Source organism: Cynocephalus volans, chromosome 7 (assembly GCF_027409185.1).
Source record: "Cynocephalus volans isolate mCynVol1 chromosome 7, mCynVol1.pri, whole genome shotgun sequence".
NCBI classification, from domain to species: domain Eukaryota; kingdom Metazoa; phylum Chordata; class Mammalia; order Dermoptera; family Cynocephalidae; genus Cynocephalus; species Cynocephalus volans.
Window position 1 is genome coordinate 143103450 of NC_084466.1, and position 26082 is coordinate 143129531.

At 44.1% G+C, this 26082-nt stretch overlaps 1 protein-coding gene across 5 annotated transcripts in view; it reads left to right on the plus strand.

Moving 5' to 3' along the window:
• The first annotated feature begins 6438 nt into the window (after positions 1–6438).
• Positions 6439–26082, plus strand: part of TCF7L2 (transcription factor 7 like 2) — a 188399-nt gene continuing 168755 nt past the window's right edge. For 3 of the 5 annotated variants that reach the window (XM_063102520.1, XM_063102524.1, XM_063102522.1), the window contains exons 1-3: positions 6439–6627; positions 6901–6967; positions 7178–7302. In XM_063102520.1, the coding sequence (XP_062958590.1) occupies positions 6439–6627; positions 6901–6967; positions 7178–7302 (381 nt within the window). Of the gene's footprint in view, positions 6628–6900; positions 6968–7177; positions 7303–19354; positions 19424–26082 lie in introns of all 5 variants that reach the window. The other 2 variants (XM_063102519.1, XM_063102521.1) reach the window with 2 other exon arrangements.

Genomic DNA, 26082 nt, shown 5'->3' on the forward strand with positions numbered 1-26082 from the left:
GGATATGCTGTTTTATAACCAGCAATCATGATTATATAACATGAACAGCCAGAAGATCACACTAGAGAGATGTTTCTTGTACAAAGGGTGGGTGAGTGAGGTTCCTAGTCAGTATCAGATCCTTCCCTAAGAAATGCCCCATCTGGCTTCCAGATAGAGTCCTTGCCTTTGCCATTGCTGGGAGGATCTCGTGGGCACATAGGTGTCATCACTAGTAAGGCCTCCAGCCCCTGGTGAAAGCAGGGGAGAATGAGTGTCTGGGCACACAGGTGTAGAGGAAGACCATGTTTCCATGGAGGGGTTGCTGGGAGGGGCACCTGTGCTTCTTATGGGGTTTTGGGGTCATTATAACCTCTCACTCTCAACATCCTGGAACCTTTAAGAAATAATGATTAATGCTTTTTCTGCTGCCCTAGGTATTTACAGTGCACCCTCAGGCTACTAAGAAGGGAGTCTGCTCCAGATGACAGTCAACCGGAAGCCTCTCTCATTGTTGCTGAACCCTGTGCTGCAGGCTGTTGTCTGTACTGAGATCTAAACTCACTCCCGACCCCAGAACTCATTGATTTAACCTTTTTCCCTTCCTCCGACCAAATGAGCATGTCATTAGGAAACATAATCCACACATACCATTGGAATTTACAGAGACAATTGGGATTTTGCAAAGGAGGCAGGAGAATTGCTGATTATAATCCAGTCTCCAATGATTTGTAGCCAGTCCTTCCTCAGTACAGACGGGAGCTAATGCTGCTGTAGATTGGTAGGGGACCAAGCCTGAAATCCACTCTGGACCTGGGAGTCTCCTTGGGTCCTTCACCTCCTCCATCCCATGATGCTTTTGGCCAGAAGCAGGTGTGTCAACCCACACCTAGATAAATTACAAGGAGAACAATGGCATTGTCCTCTCCTGAAATTTCACCTGCTCTGGGCCTTGAACACATGTAAAACACCTTGTGAGATTGCTCAATGCTGGCTAACATTGTCTCTGCCTCAATTTAAAGTGCCCATGTTTATGTGGAAGGTGCTTTGGTATCCATGATGTTTTTGAACAGAGCAATGGGTATGAGAGGGCAAAGCTGCTCTGTAATACAGAAGGGGTCACTGAAGCTATTAAAAAAAAAAAAAAGGAAAGAAAAGAAAACCTCAGGCATTTTAATATGTTAAATACACACCCAATTATTAATTCTAAAGACTTCTACAAATCAACCTAGATGAAACTTTTTTCACCTTTTTCCTGCCTCTTTTCCCCTTCTCAGAAACATTTAGACCTACCCTATGGCAACGACTATGCCGAAGTCTCTGCCCTGTATATTAGGGTGGCGCAAATAATTCAGCATAAAGCAGCCCAGTTCCTGTAGCCTGGCATTAGGATAAGTATATCTTAAGAAAGTTCTTATGCAGACTTGGCTTCAGGCAATAAAACGTCATAGACGTATAACTGTAGCAAGCGAAATTTCTAGGGAGCAAATTAGGCTGAAAACATCTTCTAGAGACGGCTAGAAAGGAATCGTACACCACCCCAAAATAAGGCAAGTTATGCAGTAAATGTTTCATTTATTGGCCTTCTTCCATTACTGTTAGGGTTAAAAGACATCTTGTCAATAAGAAAAGTGTATTTACGGAGGACTGATGTCTTTTGGAAAAGCTGTTCCTGTCACAAACGACTGTAGCGGTAGCGATCGGCTTATGAAGGCAGCGAATGAACCCAGTACAAATGCATACATCTCCCCATTAACCTCTGGATCATCAGGCATTATTGTCACTTTATTACCAGGACCTATTATTAGCTGAAGCAAGATGATCAAGCCAGGTACTTCAGAAAAATATCAGAACATGTGAGTGTTCCTCAGGGTTTCAAGAGGAGGGTGTGTGCCTTTCCAAGTCCCTGGATAGAATTACTGGGAGTGGGGGGAGGATGCTTGTGGAGCTGGTGCTTCTGCCCATCCCTTTCTCCTGCTAAAATTGAAAACTCTTGGGTGTCCAATTTTTAATGTTCCTAAGTTGGCTGAGGTAGTAGCTTTCCTCAAGTTCCAAGTAAGGAACCGTCACACATGCAGAACAAAAAGCAAACAAAATCTCACAGTGGAATCAGGACTTTGGCTTCTAAACATTTTCCCATTTTATAGCTTCCTTATGTTTTCAGATTCCTTTTTTGGCTTCCCTCAGTCAGCACACTCCCTGCATAGATAAGTCCAACGCAGTGGGTAACAGATCATCCATCTTGGAGCCTGGCTCTTTAAAGAAAAATCACACAGGAAGCACAGATACACACACGCACGCATGTTCATATCACTGTGAAGGGGAATTTAGTAGAACCTTGCCAAGTGATTGGGGGATCTGAATATGGTTGTCAACATGTATTCCCTACTTCTGGTAAATCTGGGCAGACTATCCTTGTTTTTCTTAAAATTCAAAGCCAAGCTTCCAATATGGTTTGTCTTGTTTGCTGGTGTGCCATGAACCTCTTAGTCATAACTGGGGCGTGGGGTGAAACTGTGGAATCATGGACTCTTTGAATGTTAAGAAGCATTTAAGAAAATTCACAGTTCAACCACCTCACTAGCCAGGTGAGATAAAAAGGGGCCACAGGTAATATAACCTATGGCCAGCCTATTTCTGCAGTCCCTGCCAAGCACATTCCCGTATTTCAGTGGACACTTCACCATGACTCCCCCATGGGGAACCGACACTGCAAAGGTGATTTATACAAACTATAAGTTCCTTTTCACACTCACTCATAGGGATGAATAAGAAAGTACCCCTGGGAGGGGTAACCTACTCACTAAGTTTTAAGGTAAAATGCAGATGACTAATAACACATGACCCCCGAGAAAGAGTCAATAGAAGGAAGACTAAGCGGAGGAGAACACAGACAAGTGACGAAGCCAAAGGGCAGTGGATGAACAGGAGCGGGTGAAAGTTAGGGAAGCCGAGGGACAAGTACTTACAGTTCAGGACCTGTGCAGTCTCCAGGAATGGGTTCCAAGGAATGAGGGGACAGCTGCCCCTCCATCCTGCCCACCTCCCAATATTGTGGAGATCACAGTGGCAGAATCCCTCGGTTCAGGCTAAAGTCAGAACTGGTTTGGTTTAGTCCCTGTGATTTTAGACTCTCTGCTATTTGGGCAGCACCCTTGGTCCTATAAACCAGGAGGTGTCAGTATCTAGAGAGAGAAGTTGCCTCAACATCTGGATACACGCCAACCGTTGTTTAAAATTTCACACTAAATCTATAAATTACACATCCACTTTGTGGGCTAACCTGACTTTAAAAAAAAAAAATATTGGATTACCTTGCTTCTTGCCAATTGCAATTCCACTCCTGCCCCGCCCCTCGTCAATCTGGGCATCACCTGATGCCTTCCAGAGACTCAGGGATTATTGACCCGCTGAGATCTTGCTGGTCTACCCAAGCTTTTTTATGGCATTAAGCAATGAAATTAAATGTGGCACATATGCTATCATGGAATAACTTTGAATTGCTTAATTAAAATCAGAGATTTAAGGAAGGAAATATTCAAAAGAGTGCCTTTGAATGAGAAAAGTAAGAATATGCCAAAATTGATGACGTTACTAATCATAGGAATAAAGCCTTTAGTGCTTACATATGATAAAAATGCAAACCAGTACATGAAAAACAGTTAAGTACACTCTTTAAAATTTCAATTCAGTGTATTTATGAGCTTTTATTATTCAGGTAGTCCTATAAAGGATATAGGAGACCTCATTATCCAACTTAATTCAGATCAGGGTTAGATTTAAAAAACAAAACAAAAAAACCTACCACACAGGACAAAGAAATTGCTATAGAATTGAGTTACTATAAATGTGCTCCAGTTTAAGTAAGCCCCCAAAACAGGCCTTAGGAAACTCTACGCTGTATATGGACAGACTTAGGCACACCAAGTACACAGGTGACAATTAGCAAGTGTGTAAAGCTATGGTCATTTTTCTAAATGTGTAAATCTAAAGGCAACCAAGTGAAAAGAGCTGAAAAAGGAAACTGTTAAATCCATTTGTACATGGATTTAACAGTGAAGCATTTCATTCTTCATGTTTTTACTTGGTGTCTTGAAATAATCCCCTTTCTGTCTCCACTCTCCCTTGTAGACACTGCGCCTGCCTTATTTATTTATGAAGTCTGAAGGTTAGTCCTACCTGCTGAGACTAATTAGCCCTGTGCTTTGTATCTTATGCAATCCTGTCTGATTAAATGTACACATTTGTTTTACTTCTTTTCAGGCTCCTTCTCACTCTACCTCTGATTTTCTGATTAATATTAAAGTTGGGAGTTACAGTGATTCTCCTCTGTCTCCCCCAACCCATTTTTGTTTTGCCTGCATCTTATTCTTTAGTGTGCAAATGTGGTTGTGCATTTTTTCCACTGCAGGGGAATTCGTTGGCCTTGTCAATCTCGGTATCATTATTTTTAGTAGTCTTCTTTCTGAGACCTCAGCCTATAAAAGTTTTGCTGAAACCCCAAACTCTCTAAATATTACATGGTAAATTTGCTTTTTTTTGGAAACCTAGGTGCTGATGGGTCAGCTGAAGAGCAGGTGAGCTTTTTTAGGGAAGGGTAGGGTAATTTAGTACATAGTGGACTCTAGCCTAACACTGCTCCTAATAGGCAATTTGCTAATTCCTATTGATTCATTTTTTTTTGGTTCTTTTTGTCCCCTTTTCATGTTGTAGCATCCCGTACACTTTTCATTGGATATCTGTAAGAAAATGAATGTTCTTGCTCTATCATCAATGAACACTGTGTTTTGGGAACCAGGCCTATACCCCTTTAACATAATTCTGTTGCCCATTTTCTAGCAAATCAATCTGCTCCCCTGGCTAGTACCTAAAAATCGACAAATACCTACCTCAAACCCCAGGTTTCCCATCCCTTCCCTGAGGTCTTCCAGCAATGGCTTGGTGAGCAATTTCCTGCAAGAGCCATCTACATGTTATTTGGTCAAGTCTTTTGGGTATTTCATTTCAGAAAGACACCAGCCCCACTGATCCCAGGGGTTGGTGAACTTTCAGTTTTATTTTCCCTGCCGGTGTTAACGCCCAAACTTTTCACCTCCAAAGTCAAAAAGGACTTTGAATCCTAAGTGACTTCGTACCACCTCCAACGTCAGTTTTAAAAAAAGAACGCCGCTCGACATTTTAAAGAATCATATATTTTTCCTTAAGGATTTTTCATGCCTCTGACAAACACGACACCATTTGATTGTTTTTTGGATACAAAATCATCTTGGCATATGTGTCCTAGTGGGACTTAACATTTCATGAAACGATCACTATTAATAAACAAAAATGGGAGGGGGAGACCTCGTGGGTTAACAGTTTCTTTCACTGTGGATGACCAGGAACTTTGCCCAGCCCCTGCACTTCCCCAAGCTCTCTGCAAGTAGAGGGTTGATCTTTTTGACCACTTCAGTTACATCCCGCCCAAGGGTGGCTGATTTCACTGCTGAATTAACCCCTAAGCGCTCCCTCCCCCCTCTCCCCCTTCCTTGAGACTTATTTCTAATATTTTAAAGTGCACTTTTTCTGGGCCTCTCCCCATCCCCGCCCCCCAAGTGGGCTTTCCTTCCGCCTTCCTCGGCTCGGATTCCTGCCTCGGTCGCCACCCCCTTCCCTCCTCTCCCACTCCGCATTGTCTTTCTGTAACCGCCCCCCTCCCGGAGCGAATCCCTGCACCCTCGTGCAGACTCCCGGGCTCGCACACTCTCTGCGCAGGCCGCTCCCCCTGCACACTCCTCCCCCGCTCCCCTCCTCCCCCTCCCGGCGCCCGAAAGGATCATTGTTAGCCGCCCCCGCCCCGCCCACCCCGGCTGTTTATTTATGCACACGTCACCGGGCCGGCCCCGCCCCCCGGCATCTCATTAAGGCGAGTGTGTTCCTCTCGCCCTGTCAATAATCTCGGCTCCCAGACTACTCCGTTCCTCCGGATTTCGATCCCCCTTTTTCTATCTGTCAATCAGCGCCGCCTTTGAACTGAAAAGCTCTCAGTCTAACTTCAACTCACTCAAATCCGAGCGGCACGAGCACCTCCTGTATCTTCGGCTTCCCCCCCCTTTGCTCTTTATATCTGACTTCTTGTTGTTGTTGGTGCTTTTTTTTTTTTAACCCCCCTTTTTTATTTATTATTTTTTTGCACATTGATCGGATCCTTGGGAACGAGAGAAAAAAGAAACCCAAACTCACGCGTGCAGAAGATCTCCCCCCCTTCCCCTCCCCTCCTCCCTTTTTTCCCCTCCCCAGGAGAAAAAGACCCCCCAAAGCAGAAAAAAAAGTTCACCTTGGACTCGTCTTTTTCTTGCAGTATTTTTTTTTGGGGGGGGAGCGCAAAACTTTTTTGGGTTTTTTTTTTTTTTTTTTTTTTTGGTTTTTCTTCCTCCTTCATTTTTCTTCCAAAATTGCTGCTGGTGGGTGAAAAAAAAAATGCCGCAGCTGAACGGCGGTGGAGGGGATGACCTGGGCGCCAACGACGAACTGATCTCCTTCAAAGACGAGGGCGAGCAGGAGGAGAAGAGCTCCGAAAACTCCTCGGCGGAGAGGGACTTAGCTGATGTCAAGTCGTCTCTCGTCAATGAATCAGAAACGAATCAAAACAGCTCCTCCGATTCCGAGGTAGGAAAAGCCCCTCGGGCTGGTGGGGTTGTTCATCTGTTTCCTGGGCTTGGCGAATGTGGCTGGCAGGGGACAGCTCGGGGCCGGGGGCGGCGGGCTGGCGCGGGCCGGGCGGGCGCCGTGTGCGTGCGGGGCCACCATGGCCACGACTCAGAGCTCTGGGTTTGTCCCCCCACCCCGCACCCCTCACCCGCTGACTCTTTTTCTCCCCCTTCTCCCCCCTCTGCCTGGCGTTTGCCCCTCGCCCTCCCCACCTCCACTCCTCCGGCGAAGGCGGAAAGACGGCCTCCGCCTCGCGCCGAAAGTTTCCGAGAGAAATCCCGGGAAAGTTTGGAAGAAGGTGAGTCCGCCCCGCGCGCCCCGCGAGCCGCCCGGCCCGTCCCCCCGCCGTCCCCCACCCCCACGGGCCGCCCCGCGCGCCCCGGGTCCCCCCCGGGTCCCCCCGCGTCCCGCTCGGCCCGGCCCCTCGGGGCACTTTCTAAAAAGTTTCTCCTCGTTCTCTCCCGCCCCGCGCCGCTGCCGCCGTCCCCTCGCCGCCCCGCCATGTTAGCGGCCAAGAGGCAAGATGGAGGGCTCTTTAAGGGGCCACCGTATCCCGGCTACCCCTTCATCATGATCCCCGACCTGACGAGCCCCTACCTCCCCAACGGATCGCTGTCGCCCACCGCCCGGACCGTAAGTGCCTCCGCGCCCGGCCCCCGCCCGCCTCCCCGGCCCCGCATGCGGCCCCTGCCCTGCCCCCTCCCCGCCCTCCCCCGCCCGCCTCCTCCCCTCCCTCCCTCCCGCCCCTCCCCCGCTCGTGGCCCAGGCAGCCCGAAACTCTCCAAACTTTTCTGCCTTTTGTGGACTGGATTTGTTTGCACTTCGCCATGTTCTTGCTTGCAGTTTGCTGCCTCGTGATGTTGGGGGGATCTTTCTTTCCAAGCAGGGCTTTGTCGGGGGGTGGGGGAATCAGAAGAACTTTCTTTGGCGCCCTGGTTCCCTCCTCCCCCTTTGGTGGTGGCGTCTGTTTCTTCGCCCTGGGAAGATGACTGTGTGGCTCTTTCTTTTCTCTCTGTCTCCCTCTCTCTTCCTTCCCTCTTCTGTGGCGTCTTGGGCTTTCCCCGGTTAACCCCTTGGCTGCCGCTGCCGGGTGCTGAGTGACTGGGCTGCGCCCCCGGCGCGGGGTAGGGAGTGGATTTTCCTCCAGGCGTGGACTTGAGAACTAGCGAGCGCGCAGAGCCTGGGGCCCTGCAGAGGCGCCTCGGCTTTCTCTTTCGGGCGCTTATTTCTTTAGCTTTCTAGTGCCGATCCCTGGCTCTCGGCCCTCCTTCCCCCTTCTCCTGGAAGGTCACACTGCCCAGACGGGTCCCGCCGCAAACTTGGGGGCCCTAGGCGTCCTTTTCTTTGGCAACCTCGCAGGGCCGCGAGCGCCTTGGGCGCCGTGGCGGGCTCGGCTGCCCGGCGCACCGGCTGCGGGCTCTCCCGGGCCGCCGGGGCCGTGCGGGCTGGGGAGGCCCTTGTGGCCCGGGTTCTTGGTTTGTGTGCAGTCGACAGGGCCTTCTGTGAGCGGACTTGTTGTATTTCTAGGGAATTTTGGTGCCTTGGAGTGTATAGCAGGGTCTGTGCTCGCCAGCTTCCGAGAAGGCCCTCAGTGGGCCCTGGGGAGCTGGAGACCAGGGTGTGCCTGCTCAAAGGGTGCAAGGGGCGAGGGAGGCCGGGGGCGCCTCTCCTTAAGTGCGAGAGGGCCGCTGATCTCCGGCCACCTAACTTCGGGGGCCCCAGAGCAGCGCGGGGTGCCAGGCTCCGGGGACGCTTCCTGCAGCATGCGTCCCGCGCCCACCCCTGACATTTGTTAATACGACTCCCCACCCCCACCCCGGCCTCTGCCCCCTGTCCTTACCCCGAACCCCCTCCTACCCATCCCACCCTCTAAAAAGCCTGGATTACGAATCTCTAGACGCGAGATGCGTTTGTGCTTGGCATTCCCGGGATTGTCATTTTGCACCTTCTCTGGTTTGGTCCCCTACCACTTATTTACACACACTACTTTTGTTTTTTTTCTCTTTCGGTAACTCGAGATTAGCAATTTGAAATAATGCACCCACTGTTCAGCAGCCTTGGATGCCGTGCTAATGGCCAAGGGCTTGCTGGACAGGAGTCGATCAGATCTACAAGTGTTTTTAAGCATTAAAATATTAACTATCAGGTTTGACTTGTTTTTTGGGCCCTGGCAAAATGGCAAGGGCATGCTAGACCGGTCATTTTTTATGGCTAGGAAAGAGGAATAATTATTCCCCCTCCTCCCCTGCGCCCAGGCTTCTGTATGCTCGGGAAGCTGGGAGAGCGGTTCAGCCCGACCCCCCTCCTGCAGGGCCAGCTTCGTTCGGGCTGCAGGGCCCGGGTTCTGAGCTTGCAACTGTAGGGGAAGCACAGTCCGGTTACTTTGTATTTTTCTTGGGAGCTCGTGGGGCATCTTAAACGAGACCATTCGGCTCCGATCGGTGTTTTCCTGTGCTAACAAACCGGACCAAGCAACATTCCAAAGTAACCCTGAGAATTTCTTCTTCTCCCCCCCAACCCTCGAGGATGGAAACCTCCGTGATATTATTTTAAAATCCATTTAGCCATCTGAAAGGCTATCTGAATATTGAGGTTTGATGGCGGACTTGCTGTCTTTCTTGACTCTTTTCTCACTCCCTGTCCGTGACCGCTGGCGATCTTGCCATACCATCTCCTAGAACTTGAACAGTTGTGTTGTGCTGTAATTAGGAAACAGGGAAATGGTTAGACACAAATAAATGAATTCCTGGTGAGAAAAGGAAGGCTCCCAACGATACGTTCCCTTTTGTGGGCATTGTAGGAATAGACAGCGTCTAGTTATTTTAATTGTGGACATAGCGGGTGGCCTTGTGCTGTGACATCAGGTTGAGTCTGAGAAGACATTTCTGAACTCAGTAGGCAGTTTTAGTATTTGCATGTCAAACACCAGCAGACATCTTTGTGTACACTGCCCCTTCCTCCTTCCTCTGTTACCTGGGTTAGATTATGTGCTCCAAAATTAGAGTTATTTATTTAGGCTGGTAAGCAGAGCAATGGAAATGAGGACGGTAGGCTGTTGTGTGTCACTCCTGACGTCTTCGATCAGAGGGCCAGCTTGCAATTCCAGATTTGATACAGCTGCCGGAGGAATCTATAGGCAAGATAGCGGTCTTTCCGTTCTCATCTGAAATTCTTAGTGCTTTGTAGAGCGTGTTTTTGAGGACAAGGTGTAAAGACAGATTAGCTGTATGCTCTGTCCTTTTACTGTTCCTGGGTGTTGGTGGTGCTTTTTGCTACATTTTCTGTTACTCATGAGTGTACCTGTAAGCAACTGCATCCTTTAAAAAGCAAACTCTCTAGAACTCTGATTTCTGCTTTTCTATTTAAGAATGTAAAAATTAAGGAGTATCATTAAATCGGCTTATGATGAATAATACATTATCTCAAGAATAATGCTTTAATTGCTGAAGATGCCATAAAGCTTGATAGTAATAATTTTGTTTTAAAATGACAAAGATTTCTGCATAACATTAATTTAGTCTTTGATACAGTAATAGGAATGGCTTTTAAAAAGACAGATTCAGATACAAAAATGCATTAAAGAGAGGTTTAGTTAATTAGATAGAAGCTGTTAGAACTACAAATATTAGAATTGTGGTAACATTTGTATACTAAAGATAAGAATACTGTTACCATATTAAAGTTGATAGGAAAAAGTAATTTTACGTTTCTTTTTCCCTCCTGGCAAACAAAAAATAGGAAGATGGTGGTCGAAATTCCAGTTAGGTTTGAAATTTCTTTTTAAGGAGTTGCTTATTAGAGCCCTCACATCTTCTTTTATCCAGTGTTATTTGCTTTTCAACTGAGCTATTTGCTACTAAGTTGAACAGATAAATAAGCAGCATCTTGAATTCATTTTTGTGCTTGCAATCCAGCATTTATTTATTTATTAAAAATTTTTTTTGGAGTCCAGCATTTAAAGGAAACCAGGAGGGACCTATTCTTGGGGGTTTTATTTAGCCAAGCAACTTCTCTTTCTGGCTTGTGAAAAATGGATGTTTTCTCCTCATTCAAACAACATAATCCTTTCTAATACAAAAGATTTAGACCTTGGAGTGTGAAGGGTTAATGGTTCTCCTTCCCTGTTGTCCTCCCACCCCCCACCTTCATCCCTGATTGTTTTGACAACACTTTTCAAAGTGTGACATTCCAAGCCCCTACATAACAATGTAATATTACTGTAATTACACAGGTCATTACATTTTAAATAGAGAACAATAAAATGCTTATCGCCCTGAAAAAGAACAGGTGTTCTTGCCCTTCTTTGGTATTTATGCTAATTGTTTCTCATCTCCTTCAGAAATATTTATGGCAAACATGTTTAGATTTCAGTCTCAGTGCAACTGTATTAATTCTGTGGTAATCTTTATAGGTTGGGGTTTAATGTCTGCAGTATGGATTATAGGCTCAACATTCACCCAATAAGTCATATTTTAATGATTATAAATTTAATATGCTAGCGCTTTGCAGTCTGTTGATGTTAAAGCTTTCTGAAACCCCAGAAACAAACTCTTAGGCAGTTGGGAGCCTAAAGTGCTTATCTGGAAGAAGTGTTTTTGGAAACTTTTGACTGCTTAAGGGAAGTAGTTTGACTGAAGCCCTCTATCTCTGATTGAGAAAAGATTTTGAGGAAAACAATCTCCATTCTTGCTAGGAGTTTTTCACCTTGGTTTGAATTTTACTGATAGGGATTTCATTTAGAGTCACTGCTGGAAGTTGTTCAGCTTTCTGTTTCTTAGCAAGCTGTGAAAAAGTTACAGGAAGGTTTCCGGGGGCTTGCAGATCAAGAATGCTGTTCTGTTAACAGCGCAGGATAACTGCAGTTCTGCACGCTATTAAAAAAAAAATATTTGCTTTAGAAAACTAGCATTTTAATAGTTGCACTAGAGGCTGTGCTTTTAAAGATTACAGTAGAAGTCTTTCCAGGTTTTGAATTCCTTCTTACATCGAATGAGGTGCCTGGGTGCCTGCAAAAAGTGCCTAGATTTCTCGGTTGAGAATCCTGGTGCAACTTGTCTTACCCACGCGCAGTGGTAAACTAGAAGGTATATAAGAGGATTTTTCATTTTGTCAGATGTTTCACAACAGGGGCCCACGAATCACATTAAAAATGCACTGTAGAAAAAGGACAGCTGCAAATTTTTGTGTGGACGCGTGTTTCTGGACCATGACTAAAACTCCGAGGACCTTTCCCCCAGCTGTCTGGAAGTTATGTGGAAGTTGGTTTATTGGCAGTTAAGTATGAGACAACCTGGATTTAGCAAATACTCTCTCCTACACAGGAAGTAGATGACATTATATTGGGGGAAGGGAGGAGGCTTCAGGCAAAGAGTGATTTATTTCTTTTTTTTTTTTCTTCTCCCTAATCTTGGAAGTTGCCAAATAAATAAGCACTTTCCAAGGAAGTAGGTGTAAGCTTTTTAGTCTTGGTAAGTGGGATTAGATAATATCTTTGACCGCATTTATAACTCTTTTGAGGTGACACATTTCAGAATTTTGAAAAGGAGGGGTGAATCAAATTCTTTAGGGGTTTATTTTTGAAGGGATATGTGATGTGGGCATCTGAGTTTCTTCAGGGAGTGAATATTGGCAACTGTGTAAGTAAATCTTCAACTCTGACTTATAATTGAGCATATTTGTGAAGGAAATGGTTAATTTTACAACCAAAGGCAAACTTACACCTCAACAGGTCTGCTGAAAGAAATGTGCCCCAGTCCTTTGCTGGCAAGCGCCACCGGGTCATAAATCCACAGGCTTTATTTACAGCCCGTAACACTTATGAATGTTAAGATATTTGACGCCACGTTGGCCTTATAATATTCAAGGTCCGCAGACATTGGCAGTAGCTCAAATTTCTCTCACTAATTATAAGCAATGAGATGGGGGGTGCCCAGCACAAATGTTGCCCTCCCCGCTTGCTGACCCCCGCCTTTGCAATCTTGTGTTTAGTGAGACAGACACCACCCCTGCTTTGGCAGCTGACTGGTACTTTTCCTCTAGGCTATTGTTATACACATTTATAAAGAACACTTTCAGGGATGGAAATTCAGTGGGGGCTCTGCTCAAAATGCCTTTTTCAAAAGCAGAGTTGCTCTAGGTGTTTGTATCTTTTCCCCTTTTCTTCTGGTTGTCCCCTCTTCTTTTTCCTTTTTTCCTCTTTTCTTTCTTAATCCCCTCACTCCCACCCTGTCTTTTTGTGAGACTGCATTGCCTATATTGTGCATATTTCCCAGAATACTTACAGAAACCTGATATGGGAGACTGCTCTTTAATTTATATGATGTTCCACTGAACTGGAAGGGAAAATATACACATCGCATAGTGTGCACTAGTTAACATGAGAGTTTCAAAAAAATAGTGAGGTGCGGGGAGGAGAGTTGATTTAAAAAATTTAATAGAAGAGAAAAAAAAAAAATCCAGGTTTACATTGGGGTCAGAGGGAGCCACTCATTTGGGAAAAAGGCACGGGTATCTGGGGGACAAGGCACAGAAAAGTTGCCAGACAAGGCAGAAGAAATGCTTGACTAACAAAGATTGGAAAAGTATAAGAAGAGAGGACAAAAATGTGGGCTTGGGGGAATGGCTTGATGGAAATAAGGGATTGGAAATTTCTTTATGAGGGGTGGGAGGATCGTGGGGGGAGGGCTATTAAAAAGTATATTGCTTTGTACAGCAGAGATTGGTTCCAATCCCACCTCACCCAAAGTGTGTCCTAGCAAAAGATATGTTTCCTATCAGTTCCTGTGTATGCATTGGGAGGTGGGGAGTCTGGATGGGGCGTTCTCTGTGGTTGAGACCAGGGTGTGAGAGAGAAGGCCAGTTGTCCTGCCAGTTTTCATTTATGTTTAAAAGGTGGGCTGTCCTGGTGTATGTGTGTTACGGACTGACCACGTAGTAAGGGGGAAGTGGGATTCAGAGGCGTGTGCGGGTGACTGTTGAGTGGCAAAGGGTGCTGTCATTTCTGCCCAGATGCTTCCCTCCATCCAACCCAAACTTAAAGACCCAGGCTGAAAGGTTTTATTTTCTAATCAATGGAATGCAGAAACTTACTAGCCCTCAGGGATAGATGTGAATCCCTTAACAGCTCATTACAAAGATGGGGCTGTGGGATCTTTGAACGGGTTATCAGCCGCGGTGTTCTTCAGTTTTCCCATGATAGGTTTTTCTTCCTTAGGCACATCTGATTCCGGGCTGATAATTCAGCCCGTTATATTTTATTCTTTTTGTCATGAAGTAGCCCCAAACAGTTCCGTCTACAGGAAAAGAATGGCTATTAGTGGGATCAGCTCTGAAGGAGTTAAAATTGCTCACTAAAGTTTGGCATCATGAAAATAAATTTGAGGCCTGGTAGGCATTAGCAGGGCACAGCACATTTACAGAGCTTAATTAGTACGAACTGTAATTGTTCATGGTCTGCCAGAAGAAGTAATGTTCAGGAAAAGTGGAGTCCCTCTCTTGTAGTCTTCAGTTTGAAACCGATAAATCACTTGCATATTTGTGTAGTGATTCAAATGGAGCTAAGACCTCTCCCATCCCAACATGTGGTAAATTGTAAAGTCAATGAATTGCAGATGTAGGCTACAGTGAGATTCTCTAAAAAAGTGCAGAATGAATGGGAAAGAGTGATGCTATAAATATTTACTGAGAAGATAACTAGATTCCTGCGTGCTGGGCCAATTATGATGTACTAATTATATTAGTAAAATGCTTAAAAAATCGAGGGAATTTGTGTGGGTCTTTGGGTGGGATGGTTTGTTTTGGAAAGTAAATGAAAGGCACTATGTTATTGTCGTGTCACTTTTATTAAGCCTGAATCACAATGCATACCCAGGGAAGGACACATGAAACCCACATTAATGCAAATTAATTCGTTATGAGTTGCAGCGCTGTGACTGCGAAGTGGGGTAATGACGGGGCATCATTTTAAGAGTGTTAGTGTAGCAACTTTTAATGAAAAATGCTGTGAGAGGAGCGTGGCTCAGCACTTTAGCCCACGTGTTTTCATATGCTAGAAATGTGTTTTGTACAAGAGCAGGAAACTTGATTCACTTAATTTTTTCCCAAACAGTTTAAGAACTTTAGTTGTTTCGATGTTTAAACAAAATCATCTAGTTTTTCTCAGAAATCAACCCAGAAATGCCTATCACCATAAACAAGTTCAACCTCAACTTCTTCCTTTTTTTCAAGAAATGGCAGCACAAAGTGAAAAACAATGAATGTAGCATCCCCCATAGACCTATACATAAAACTTTCTTGAAGCAATCCCCCCCCCTTTTTTTTTTCTTAGAGGATTTTGGTCTCAGGCAATGTTGCAAGTCAATACTTCTTTCCCCAAATGTGAGTAGGTGGATATATGTGTATGGAAGCTGTAAAAGTTAATGATCATTCTCTGACTCATAGCTGATGGTTTCAGGTTGAGGAAAAGAAAAAAAAAAATTTAATGAGGGTAAATAGACATTTGATGGAACATTGAGACAGTAGAAGAGATTGTTCTTATGTCTAAAGGCATGCATTTTGTTGCAGCAGAATGTCTGAAGGAGAATGCCAGGAAGTGAAAAGGGGATGCCATTGTTAAGTTGTTGTTTTGGGATGGCACAAATGTTCGGTGTCTTTGCAGGAATGACTCAACCCGAGTACCTACCAGTAGTCAATACTGGCTTTGCCTTCCTTCTTGAAGTTAGAGGCCCCTTTGCACTTTTTAGAAGGACAGGCAATAACCCCAAGTCCTGGTCAAAAGTTTATTTCCCATTATTTAATGGGAAAAAAAGGCTCTCAACATGGGGTGGGGAGGGGCTGATCTGTGTTTGCTGCCTCAGCCCTGAAAAATGACTGATGACCTAAGAAGGTCTTAGATATAATAAAAAAAAAAATCGTATTTTGTCTTTTAAGCCAATGACATGGAAATTAGACTTAAAGTAGCTCATGGTAGTAGCTCCAGGAAAGAGAGGAAAATGTACGTAAAAAAACTAAAACCTCTTAGGAAATGGATCTGTTATGTGTGTGTGTGTGTGTGTGTGTGTGTGTGTATAAAAGAGACAGCTAGGTGATTCATAAAACTGAAAATTTTAAGTAAATGCTCCACTTCCCAATTTAGTGGAATGATTAGGCATCAAAAATTAATCTTCATCACATTGGAAGTTAACTGAATGCTGGAAAAATCAACATAGGGTTTCAATTTTTTTAGTTGCCTTTGAGGATGAGATTCTTGTGGTTGGAAAAAAGCTGTTTCCCCTTCCTCCTATCTCTGGATATCTCTGATATTACATATCTGAAACATCAAATTTATAGCCAGATTCAAAATAAAATGAGGAATCAAGGTATGATAATAATAAGGGAAGGAGTTAATCATAAAATGTTGGTTTTTAAATTGCTGAAGAATTTTGCAACTTTGTGCTGAAAACTGCTAAGTCTTTACGGTTCTCCCTCTGGACAGGTGAGGGCCACCTGGGGGTGGTAGAATGGGGATGGGCTTGGCAACTGTAAACAAGCACCTGGGAAGGGAAGGTTTAATTTTGTTGAGAGTTTGATGGGGAGGAATAAAATGAAGAGTGCCTTGGCGTCATTTGGTGCCTCTCCTGGGCACTGCACAGGGAGGCACCATGTTGAGGGTATGGCGCATACTCAGGTTAGAGCAGCCACAGGAAGTGACGTGAAGTCCTCCAAGGCGGCCCCAGGAGGTGAGGCATGTGGCACCTGGTTCTTAAACTCAGATAAGCCTTAGCTGTCTTTTTCTGGATCTCTCTCAATTTCCCCTCATCTTCCAAAACACAAAGAGCCCAACCATCTCTTGTTGTCTCCTTCCTTAAGCTTCTAGAGAGATGGAAATGATTGTTCCAGTTTACAGGGCCAGGTTTTGACTGGGTATTTGTATTTTATCTTTGTCTTAAAAAGCTAGATTATAGCGAGCAAGACATCTTTGTGTTTTACAGGGAAGGAAAAAGCAGTTAAAATGTGTGTATTTGGGAAAAGGAGAGGAAACCCAAAGGAGAAACAAGAAAATATTGAGTCCTCGTCGCTGTAGCTGGAGGAAGTGTAGCTCGGAAATCTCTCCTAACACAATGGCTTCTGGCTGGGAGTAAAGATCTGACTTAGACACAGAATGAGCTGCTTGTGCCGGGTGTCCTTGTGAGCTGGTCGAGGTTTTTTTGTGTTGCTGGACACCTGAGGGAAGTTACACTGCTTGGTGGAGGGTGTTAGTTAGTGTGTGTGTGTGTGTGTGTGTGTGTGTGTGTGTGTGTGTGTGTGTGTGTGTGTGTGTGTGTGTGTGTGTGTGTGTGTGTGTGTGTGTGTGTGTGTGTAGGTGAAATTAACTTTGTTCTATATGTTGACTCTGCTACAGTCTTAAGGAACTTTACAGCTGCATTCTTGCTGTTTTAATTGCAGCATTCTTTCCACAATTGTTGGTGTTATTTGGGTGCTGATGAATGCAAGGGTTAAGAACGGAACTGGACAAGTGAAAACTGAATTTGGGTTAGCCACAGTTTCATTAATTTATTTATAAGACTGACTACATGAAATTTTTTTCCACGACATATCCTTAGTTATCAGGTGTCCATTCAATTTTAATTGACAATATAAGATTCCTGTGGTTACCCTGAGTACAGATTGCCTAGGGCTCCGCAGGGTTTGTGGGAAGAAAAGCTTGGACAAGTTTCCATTAAGCTCTGAATCCGGCAATTGGAAAATAGGAGAATAAAACCGGCTGAAAAGAGGGACAAGTTGTTAGTGTTGCCTCCTCTGCTTAGGAAACCCTCCTCCCGGACAAGAGCTGCTCTGCTGCCAAGAATTCCAAACTCGCGAGAAACCTGTCCCAAGCACAAAAGTTGTTTTAACACGATGCGGAATTGTCACAGTAATTAGTGCATTCTCCGCTTACTGACTGGCAGTTTCTACAGAAAGGACAGGGGGACAAAGGGTGCAAATTCATCTTTCTTTTTCAGTGATTCACTTCAGATGAACTGCTTCTGAGTGTGAGTGTGGGGGCTGTGTGTGTGGTGCACACTTCAGTCGCCCACTGTTCATTTTTTGTTGTTTTAGGGCAGTGCGGTTTATTACTCTGCTTTAACAGGTATAGGAACCCCCCCCCCCCACCTTTATTGTGCCTTCTTTTAATTTTGATTAATACTCTATTTGGGGGCAAGCAGATTTATATATATATATATATATATATTTATAAATTTATATAAATATATATATGGTGTTTTTGTTTATTTGGAACAGAATTCCCTCAAAGTCCACTATATTCTAAATCCCATGAGCCATATGGATTTAGACAATTTTTAAAATATGATTACTACTGAGTTGTGTTTATTTTGAATTAGTTCAGAAGTTCTTAAGTGAATTTCTTTTTCTTTTTCCTATTTAAAAACAAAACAAAGCAAAACAAAATAAAAAACTTTGTGGACTGAATGATTTTTCTTCCAGGGAGCAAGATACAAATTAATTGGGTCTGAAACTCACTTGCAGCCTAAATTACACTTTGTTCTAGCAATATAGAAGTGTTGTAATAATAATGATAGTATAATAGTAGTAACAGTCATAGTTTGTTACAGTAACACAGATGCTGTTTGGAGATGCAGCTGATTTGTCTGTTGTGATAAGGGGTATCACCAGCGATTTCACAGGATCATCTGATTCCTCAGCATTTGTTTGTTTATGGGAAATGAAAATGCATTTTCAGATACTTGTCAAGATCCTTTAATGATTATTATTGTTTATAATATAAATCAGCAGATGGTGTTGCTTTTGTCAATTGGTAGGAGCCCAAGATTAACAAGTGCTTTTTTTTTTGGAAAACAAGGATTTGGTGAGGAACCTTGGTATTCCTTTCTATTTTGGAATACCTGCTTCTTTGATGAGTGGTCTGTGGGGCTTCAGAGGGAATGGCTGAGGAGAGACTTAAATGCTCTGCTGTGGAGGGTCTGAGTAAACCAGTGACTTACAGTTACTCAGTTGCTGCCTAAATAGGTGGTCCTTAGGAAACTGGTGGCTTTTTGGCAATGCTTGGTTTCCTCTTTGGGGAAGTGTGGATTACTAGAGTGCGGGCTACAGAGATGTCCTGGACGGACAGCTTAGTCATTGTGAAAGAATGTATAAAGCAGTGGTGGCCCCTGAATTCTGTCTGACACATTTGTTTTCCCAGAAATAGAATTGTGTTGGAGAGCCACGGCCCAGTTGTAAGAAATATGGGGGTAGGGTGGGGGGTGTTGTACTTGTTGCAGTTTTGTGGCTTCTCATAATCCTTTGTCTCACAAGCTTTCCTTTCGCCTCCATGTCGCAATTCTGATGACTTTTTGCAGCAAAGTGAATTTTCTCTAGCCTGCTGCTCAGCACACTGGCTGCCTGTATGTCTTCATGGGCATCCGTCTTTGCTCTTCGTGTCATTAATTCTCACTCCTGGCCACTCCCCCTCCCCTTTTTGCTTATTGAATAGGTGCTTTTTTTTTTTTTTTTTTTAACATTATTATACCTTAGAACATTATGATCATGTTATCCATAGCAACAAATAAAAGTACACAGGTCTTGATTGAATGCCAAGGCTGCAGTTCAATCTGGGAAGGTTTGTCTGCTATTCATAAACTGCTTAAGATGTTTTCTTGTAGTTTGTGACATAAGCAGAACGCTTTGATTTGGTTTCTTTCTACAGCTCCATTTTCAGTCCGGCAGCACACATTACTCTGCGTACAAAACGATTGAACACCAGATTGCAATTCAGGTAGGAAATGCAAGAAATTCTGAAGCTTGAATTGTCAATATGTAGGTCTCTCCTGTTTTTTATTCTTCACCCCTTTCCCAACTTAGATGATGATGATGATGATGATGATGATGATGATGATGATGATGATGGTGGTGGTGGTGGTGATGGTGATAGTGATGGTGGTGGTGATGGTGGTGGTGGTTGAATCATTGGGGGAGGTGGGAAGCAAAGAAGAAAGAAGGGCAGAAGAAGTGCTGCTAAAATGACTGAATGACAGGGGAAGAAAGAGAAGCCTGTGTTTATTGTTAAGAGTTTCTTGATCAGGCATAATGGGTACCCAGACCGCAGCTTGGCTACTGTTTTGTTGCTTAGGGAGAGATCTGAATTGGGAGTAAAACTGGGCTACAAAATGTGAATGGGAGGGATTAAGGGGGGAGGTGGGAGAGGAGGCCGTGTGACAGCCAGAGTTGTTTCCGGTGGATCCAGATCACGTTGAGTGATGCTAAGAATATCACTTTTGACCTGATTGTCCTGAAATGTTGATTTCTCTTGGAACTGTTGATACATGACACTTTTAGTGCTGGAAGGGAAAGGTGACAGGTCTCAGCTTCTGATGAGTGTCCTGTTTCCTGCTCACGTAGTACTTCCATTCTCTCAAATCCAAAGGCTAAACAAATCATGGACTAATATAGACTCGGCGCTGACCTCGTGCCAGCAGCAGGCACTAGTGGAGGGAGGGCAGACTAATACAATTTTCGTCTGTCTGCCTGGCCTTGCTCGGATGGACACCCTTCATGGGGTAACTAAGGGCACCAAAATTTCCTGAGTGTTCTGGTTTAACCCTTTGTAGGGAAGCTATTGAAACATTTTGTCTGGCTCTAAGTTCTTCTCTTCTTGTAAGTTGATGTTGGTTTGTTTGATCTTTCGCGTTATCCCAGTGCTCTTTTTCTCGTAGAGAGCCCATGCAGATAACTTGTGTGTGTGTGTGTGTGTCGTCTTATGGAGCTGTAGCCACTGCATTGCTGTACCTCTGCTATTGCAAATCTGCATCTTCCTAGATAAGACTTTCAAATAGCCATTTGCCCCAGGTAAACGGAATTATTGCAGCAGTGAAAAGGATGAGTCAGCAGACATTGGACGTTTTTAGTTGGAGAATTCCTAGTATTTTTGTACTCGTTTCAAGGCTACAGTAACTTATTTAAAAAATATTTGGATTACCACTGCAGATATATTGCTGATTTTCTGTGTGTAGGGGAAAGAGCGACTTCTGAGTTTACCCCTCCACCCCCAAATATTTCCCAAACTGGTGTGTCCTTAACTCTGTACTGCAGTTGTTCTTGCTGGCACACTTCCTGTGCGACCCTTCTTCCTTTTGATTAATGGCAGAGTAAGTCTTGCTCCAGAAAACAGTTTAGGTGCACGGCTTGGTTAGAGAACAAGCCTAAAGCCTAGTTCTTGATGAGCGAGTGAATGAACAAAGTCCTGAGGCCTACTACATCTCATGGAGTGCTGGAAAATCCTGTTGCCTGAGGTGTGGGAATTGTTGAGTTTGAATAGGATAGTGATCCTTATCTTGGTGTGGAAAGGCTGGCTGGGGCCATGTCACTGGGAGACCAGCCGAGAGGAGACCAGCTGTTGTATCTTTACACCCGTTGCTGAAGCGCCCCTTGTTAGGCCGGGCGGTTCGTCTTTCTCCAAACCACCTGGCACAGTGCAGGCCATGTGAAGCTCTTTCTCAGGAGGAAGATGGAGTACATTACAGAGCTCATTGTTTGGAGGACTGAAGCCATTACTATTTCTCCATGAACAGGTAGCATTGTTCGCCCCTGCTTCTATTTGCTAAGGCTTGATGCCCATGTGGGCAAACAGAGAGACATTTTATTAGATCCCTAGCACCATGCATTCAGTGTTCATTCTCCTTCAATCTCTGCTAGACTAGCAGGAGGCCACGCCAAATGGCATCTAGCTGTAATTTTAGTTTGATCATCAAAGGATAAATGGCAAAAAACAAAACAAAACAAAGGAAGCCAAGAGAAAAAAAAGGGGGGGGGGGAACTTCAGACAAAATGAAATTGTTCCCGAAGTACATTGGGCATCTGGGCAGCAATGTGGATGGGGGTAAGAGGAGAGGGTGGCACTGTTCTGGTGCAATGTAAGGCAGAGGTCTCTTTGCTTCATTCTCCAATTTAAGGCTTAAATGCAACGATTGTTGGGGCAGAATTTTCTTCCCTGGAAACTTAAAACTGTTTAACCTTGATAAATACTGTATTTCAGTAGGAGCTGAGCTTGTTGCTCTCTCCTAAGCTATTTCCTAAAATAACCTCGAGTAGTATGATACCGTGCATCACATGAGATTCATAACGTTTTCCCTTCCCATCCCTCCTGTAATCTCAGGACCTGGCCAAGTTCACCAATTACGTGAATGGGCTCTGAGTGATTCTATTGATATGTCACATTCTTATAAAAGGTCTGGACACAGTATGAGTTGCTGTGTTGGGATCTTCCCCATTTTTGACAGTCTCTGAACTTTTTCTCAATGTGGAAAGGACACAAATGGCCATGTTCTTCCAAAATGGATATATTAAAAGGCCCTTTTAAAAAAGACATAGTTAATTCTATTGACTTTTTAAAAGTTTTGCTGAAGTATAACTTAAGCACAGCACAGTACACAGATCTTTAGTAGAGAGGCAGATGAAGTTTTATATATGTAAGCATCCATGAAATGATCACACAAATCAATATAAGAATGGGGTTGGAACACCTTTTCTGTAAAGGGCCAGATAGTAAATATTTTAGGCTTTTCAGATCATACATTGCAACTACTCAACTATGCTTTTGTGGTTTGAAAGCAGCCAAAGATAAACCTAAAGAAATAGGTGTGTCTGTGTCCCAATAAAACTTTATTTATAAAAAAAAGGCGGTGGCAGTCTTTGGCCTCATGGGCTGTAGTTTGCTGCCCTTTGATAAAGAGCTCCCTCTGATGAGGTTTCCCTTGTTTTCCCTTCTCTTCCCAGTCATCCAGCTTCTTCCTCTTTTCCTTGCCCCCAACGAAAATTCTCACCATGGATTAGTTTTATCTGTCACCATGAATTCGTTTTGCCTGTTTTTTGGCTTCATATAAATGGAATCATATAGAATGCACAGTTTTGTGTCTTGCTTCACTCTGCATTGTGTCTGTGAGTTTCACTCATGTCCTTGTGGGTAGCAATGATTTACTTTTTTCATTGCCGTGTAGTATTCCACATAAGAATATGTCCCAGTGTGTTTGTCCTATCTATGTTGCTGGATGTTTGAATTCTTCACTTTTTTTGCTGTTATGAATAAAGCTCTAGTAACATTCTCACACATTTTGGGGGGAAATAGATGAGGGTACTTCAAAAAGTTCATGGAAAGATTTCTGTTATCCTTTAATTGTATTTTTCCATGAACTTTTTGAAGTACTCTCATATGTTTTCATTTCTGTTGGTCATACACGAGGAGTGGACTTGGAGAGGCATGGGGTAAATGTGTGTTTAGCTTTGCATTGACTTTTGAGAGAGATTTGGACATTGAATTTAGAGTGTTGTCATTGAAATATACTAGCATAGTAGTTTTAAGTGTGTGAGTGATCCTTTTTTTGGGGAGCGGCAATAAAATGATCGAAGTGTGACTGGAGGTCAGTTTGACCCAAGATACAGTGCAGCCCCTTCACAGAGTGATTTGGCCTCTGGCCCCGGGGCCTAGGAGCTCCTCCCACCATTTCCATTTACTTGGAAAGAGGATTAGCAGGCTGAGTTGAGAGAGGTGGACCCAAGTTGCAGATGTGTGAAAGCAGCTGCCTTCCAGGGATGCCCTGCAGGTGATTGTGGGTAAATGTTTAGGCATCTTATGGCCTCCCTGCAGAGAGCTCTTCCAGCACTCCTACTCCCATCACTATTCCAGCCCCAAGAGCAGTGTTGTAATCAAGGTCAAGACCCACAGAAGATGTTTTCCTTGGTTTTCAGAAGGGCTTCTTCTGAACCCGTGAGGTCTTTGTTTTAAGAGTATTTTGGCTAAAGGTTGATGTCTTAACACCAAGTCAGATGTGATTTAAGAAAAAACTCTACATGCAGCAAAAACAAACTATGTAGACCTTTCCTGGTTGTTTTTCTTTTAAGATGTGGTTTGTGTGTGTATTAGTGTGTGCATGTGCACGCTTGTGCGTGTGCGCGGACAACTAGGAGAGGATCCAGAAGAAATGGGCCATTTTATTTGTTTACACAGCTGAGTGGTGGAGACTTTGCAGTGAGTGTTGCTTTCCCTCTTTTTCCCCTGATGCCTGCAGGTTCCTATCTGAGCTTTTCCAGAGCGCACCCCTTCCCGCTTAGTCTTGGAATTCCTCTGCCATGATTCAGTAAGGTCACCAGGATCCTCCTCCAGGGCCTGGCTGCTTTTTGGAGCCAAGGAGAGAAGGATACAAACTGGAGAATGTTCTTGCCCCATATTTTTGGGTGTGAACTGGATGTTTAGTCTTACCCGTGTCTTGAAGTCATTAAGTTTCCTGATGTGCTGCAGCTCGGAGTCCCTCTTTTTGCCCAAGTAGACCCTTGCTGTTGGTGATGAACATGGCCAGAGACTGGTACCAGTGGCTTTGACCAGAATTGCAGAATGAAGTGGCAGTCTTTATGAGGGCTCCTGGCCTTCCCTGAGTTCAGGTTTCTGAGGGTGGCCTCTTGTGTCCTGCGCCTGTCCTCTCACCCACTGCTAGTTCCCTGTTTCTTTCAGTTTTCATGATGATTTGCCATCTTGGTTGAGAAGCAGACCTGGGCTGAGTGGAGAACTAAATCCCAGAAACAAGTTCAGTTTAGGGTGCAGTCACTTCCTTGCTTTTCCTTCTATCCCACAGCAGGCTGTGGCTCTGTTTCATGTCCATTTCCATAAAGAAATGAAGGGTGAGTGTGTGCGTGCACGTGTGTGTGTGAGAGGGAGAGAGGTCATTTCACTAGAGTAGTTTGACTAAGCCTGTGGATACCAGGAAACTCACCCAAGAGGTTCATTCACTTGCTATCGTGGTGAGTTTGAACTTAATTTAAGTCCACAATTTGAGTCTAATTTAAGTCCATACCTCAGAATGTTCATTCATTCAAAAACATTTATCATACATCTGCTGTGTGCCAGGCCCTTGGGAAATTCATCAGTGAGCAAAACAGGCAAAATTCCTTTGTACTCACCAAGCTTAAGTTGTAGTGATGTTTTTAAGACTGACTTATAAACACCTCACTAGTCTAATTGAATACGTTTCTGGTACAGTCCAGGAGTTAGATTTTACATCAGGGTTGTGATTTTTAGCCTACTAAAGTTTGAGAATTATTGTCTTAGGTCTTCTGAAATCAATCACTGATCAGTTATTGAATGCTCAGCCATTTTCACTTAATGAATAAAAATTAAGGGCTGGCTGAGTACTTGATGGGGATAACATTTTCTCATTTAGAGTGAGAAACTGGATGGCCCTTGTGTTCCAGTGAACTTTTGAGGCCTTTACTTTTCCATGCTTATGTGAAGGGAGCCAGATACTTTTGCATAGCTGAAGAAGAGACAGTTGTTTGAGAAAGAGTAGTTTGGACAATAATGTGCTTGGTCTTAGGGGTCAGAGGCAATAATAATGGTTAATAATAATAGCAGCTTATGCTTTCTGAATTCTCCAGGTACATTAGCTCTGCTGTTAAGTGCTTTATGTGAATTACATGTTGATTCCTCATAACAATAAGGAAGGAAACCTGGAAGGTGTAGTTACTGTTATTAGCACCATTATCCCCATTTTGTAAATGAGGAAACAGATACCTGAGATATTTTGCCTAAGGTCAGTTAGGATTCAAACCCAGGCAGTGTGACCAGAGATAGACATAGCCTTGTGCTAACTACTGTCTGCTCAAAGTGACCTTGAGGAAGGCCCAGGAGTTTCCAAAAGCAGTGGTTACCAACTGGCTTTCTGGGTTATATACATAGGAATCACTTGGGAGCTGTTCAAAAATATAGAATGCTGGGTTCTACTCCATGGAGATTCCCATTCTGTAGGACTAGGTGGTGTTACACAATCTTGACCATGTGTCACCTGGAGAGTACTGGAAGAGCTTGTCCAGATGCAGATGGGGACCCCTTCCCCAGAGTGTCAGATTTTGTAGGTCATTTGCAGTTTTAACACGTTTTCAGGTAATGGAGATACGCCTTCTCTGGGGACAGTGCTTGGAAAAGCACTGTATTAGGCACTGGTTCCTGACTCTGGCTGGATGTTACCATCACTTGGGAAGCATTCAAAACAATACTCAGGCCCAGGCCCTGGCCCAGACCAACCACATCAGCATCTCTGGGGTTGGGGCCTGGGCATCCCTGGTATGCAAAAGATTTCCAGGTGATTTTAATAAACAGACAGGGTTGAGGTGCACTGGTCTAGGGAATCCTGGAATTTGCACCCCTTACCCATTCTTTGGATGATTCTGATGCACATATAACAGCTGTTGTAATGCCTTTTTTTGTTGGTTATTTATTTTTTTTTTTAGTGTGACTTTCTTTCCTTGGGGGAGAAAAGCTGGTTACACTCAGAGTTCTGAAGGATGGCTCGTGTGTGTTCAAATGATGAGAGTCTCTATCTTGAGAACATTTTATTAAAAAGTAATCAGTGATGGCCACTGTCCCTTGTTAGTACCACCAGTGAGAGAAGG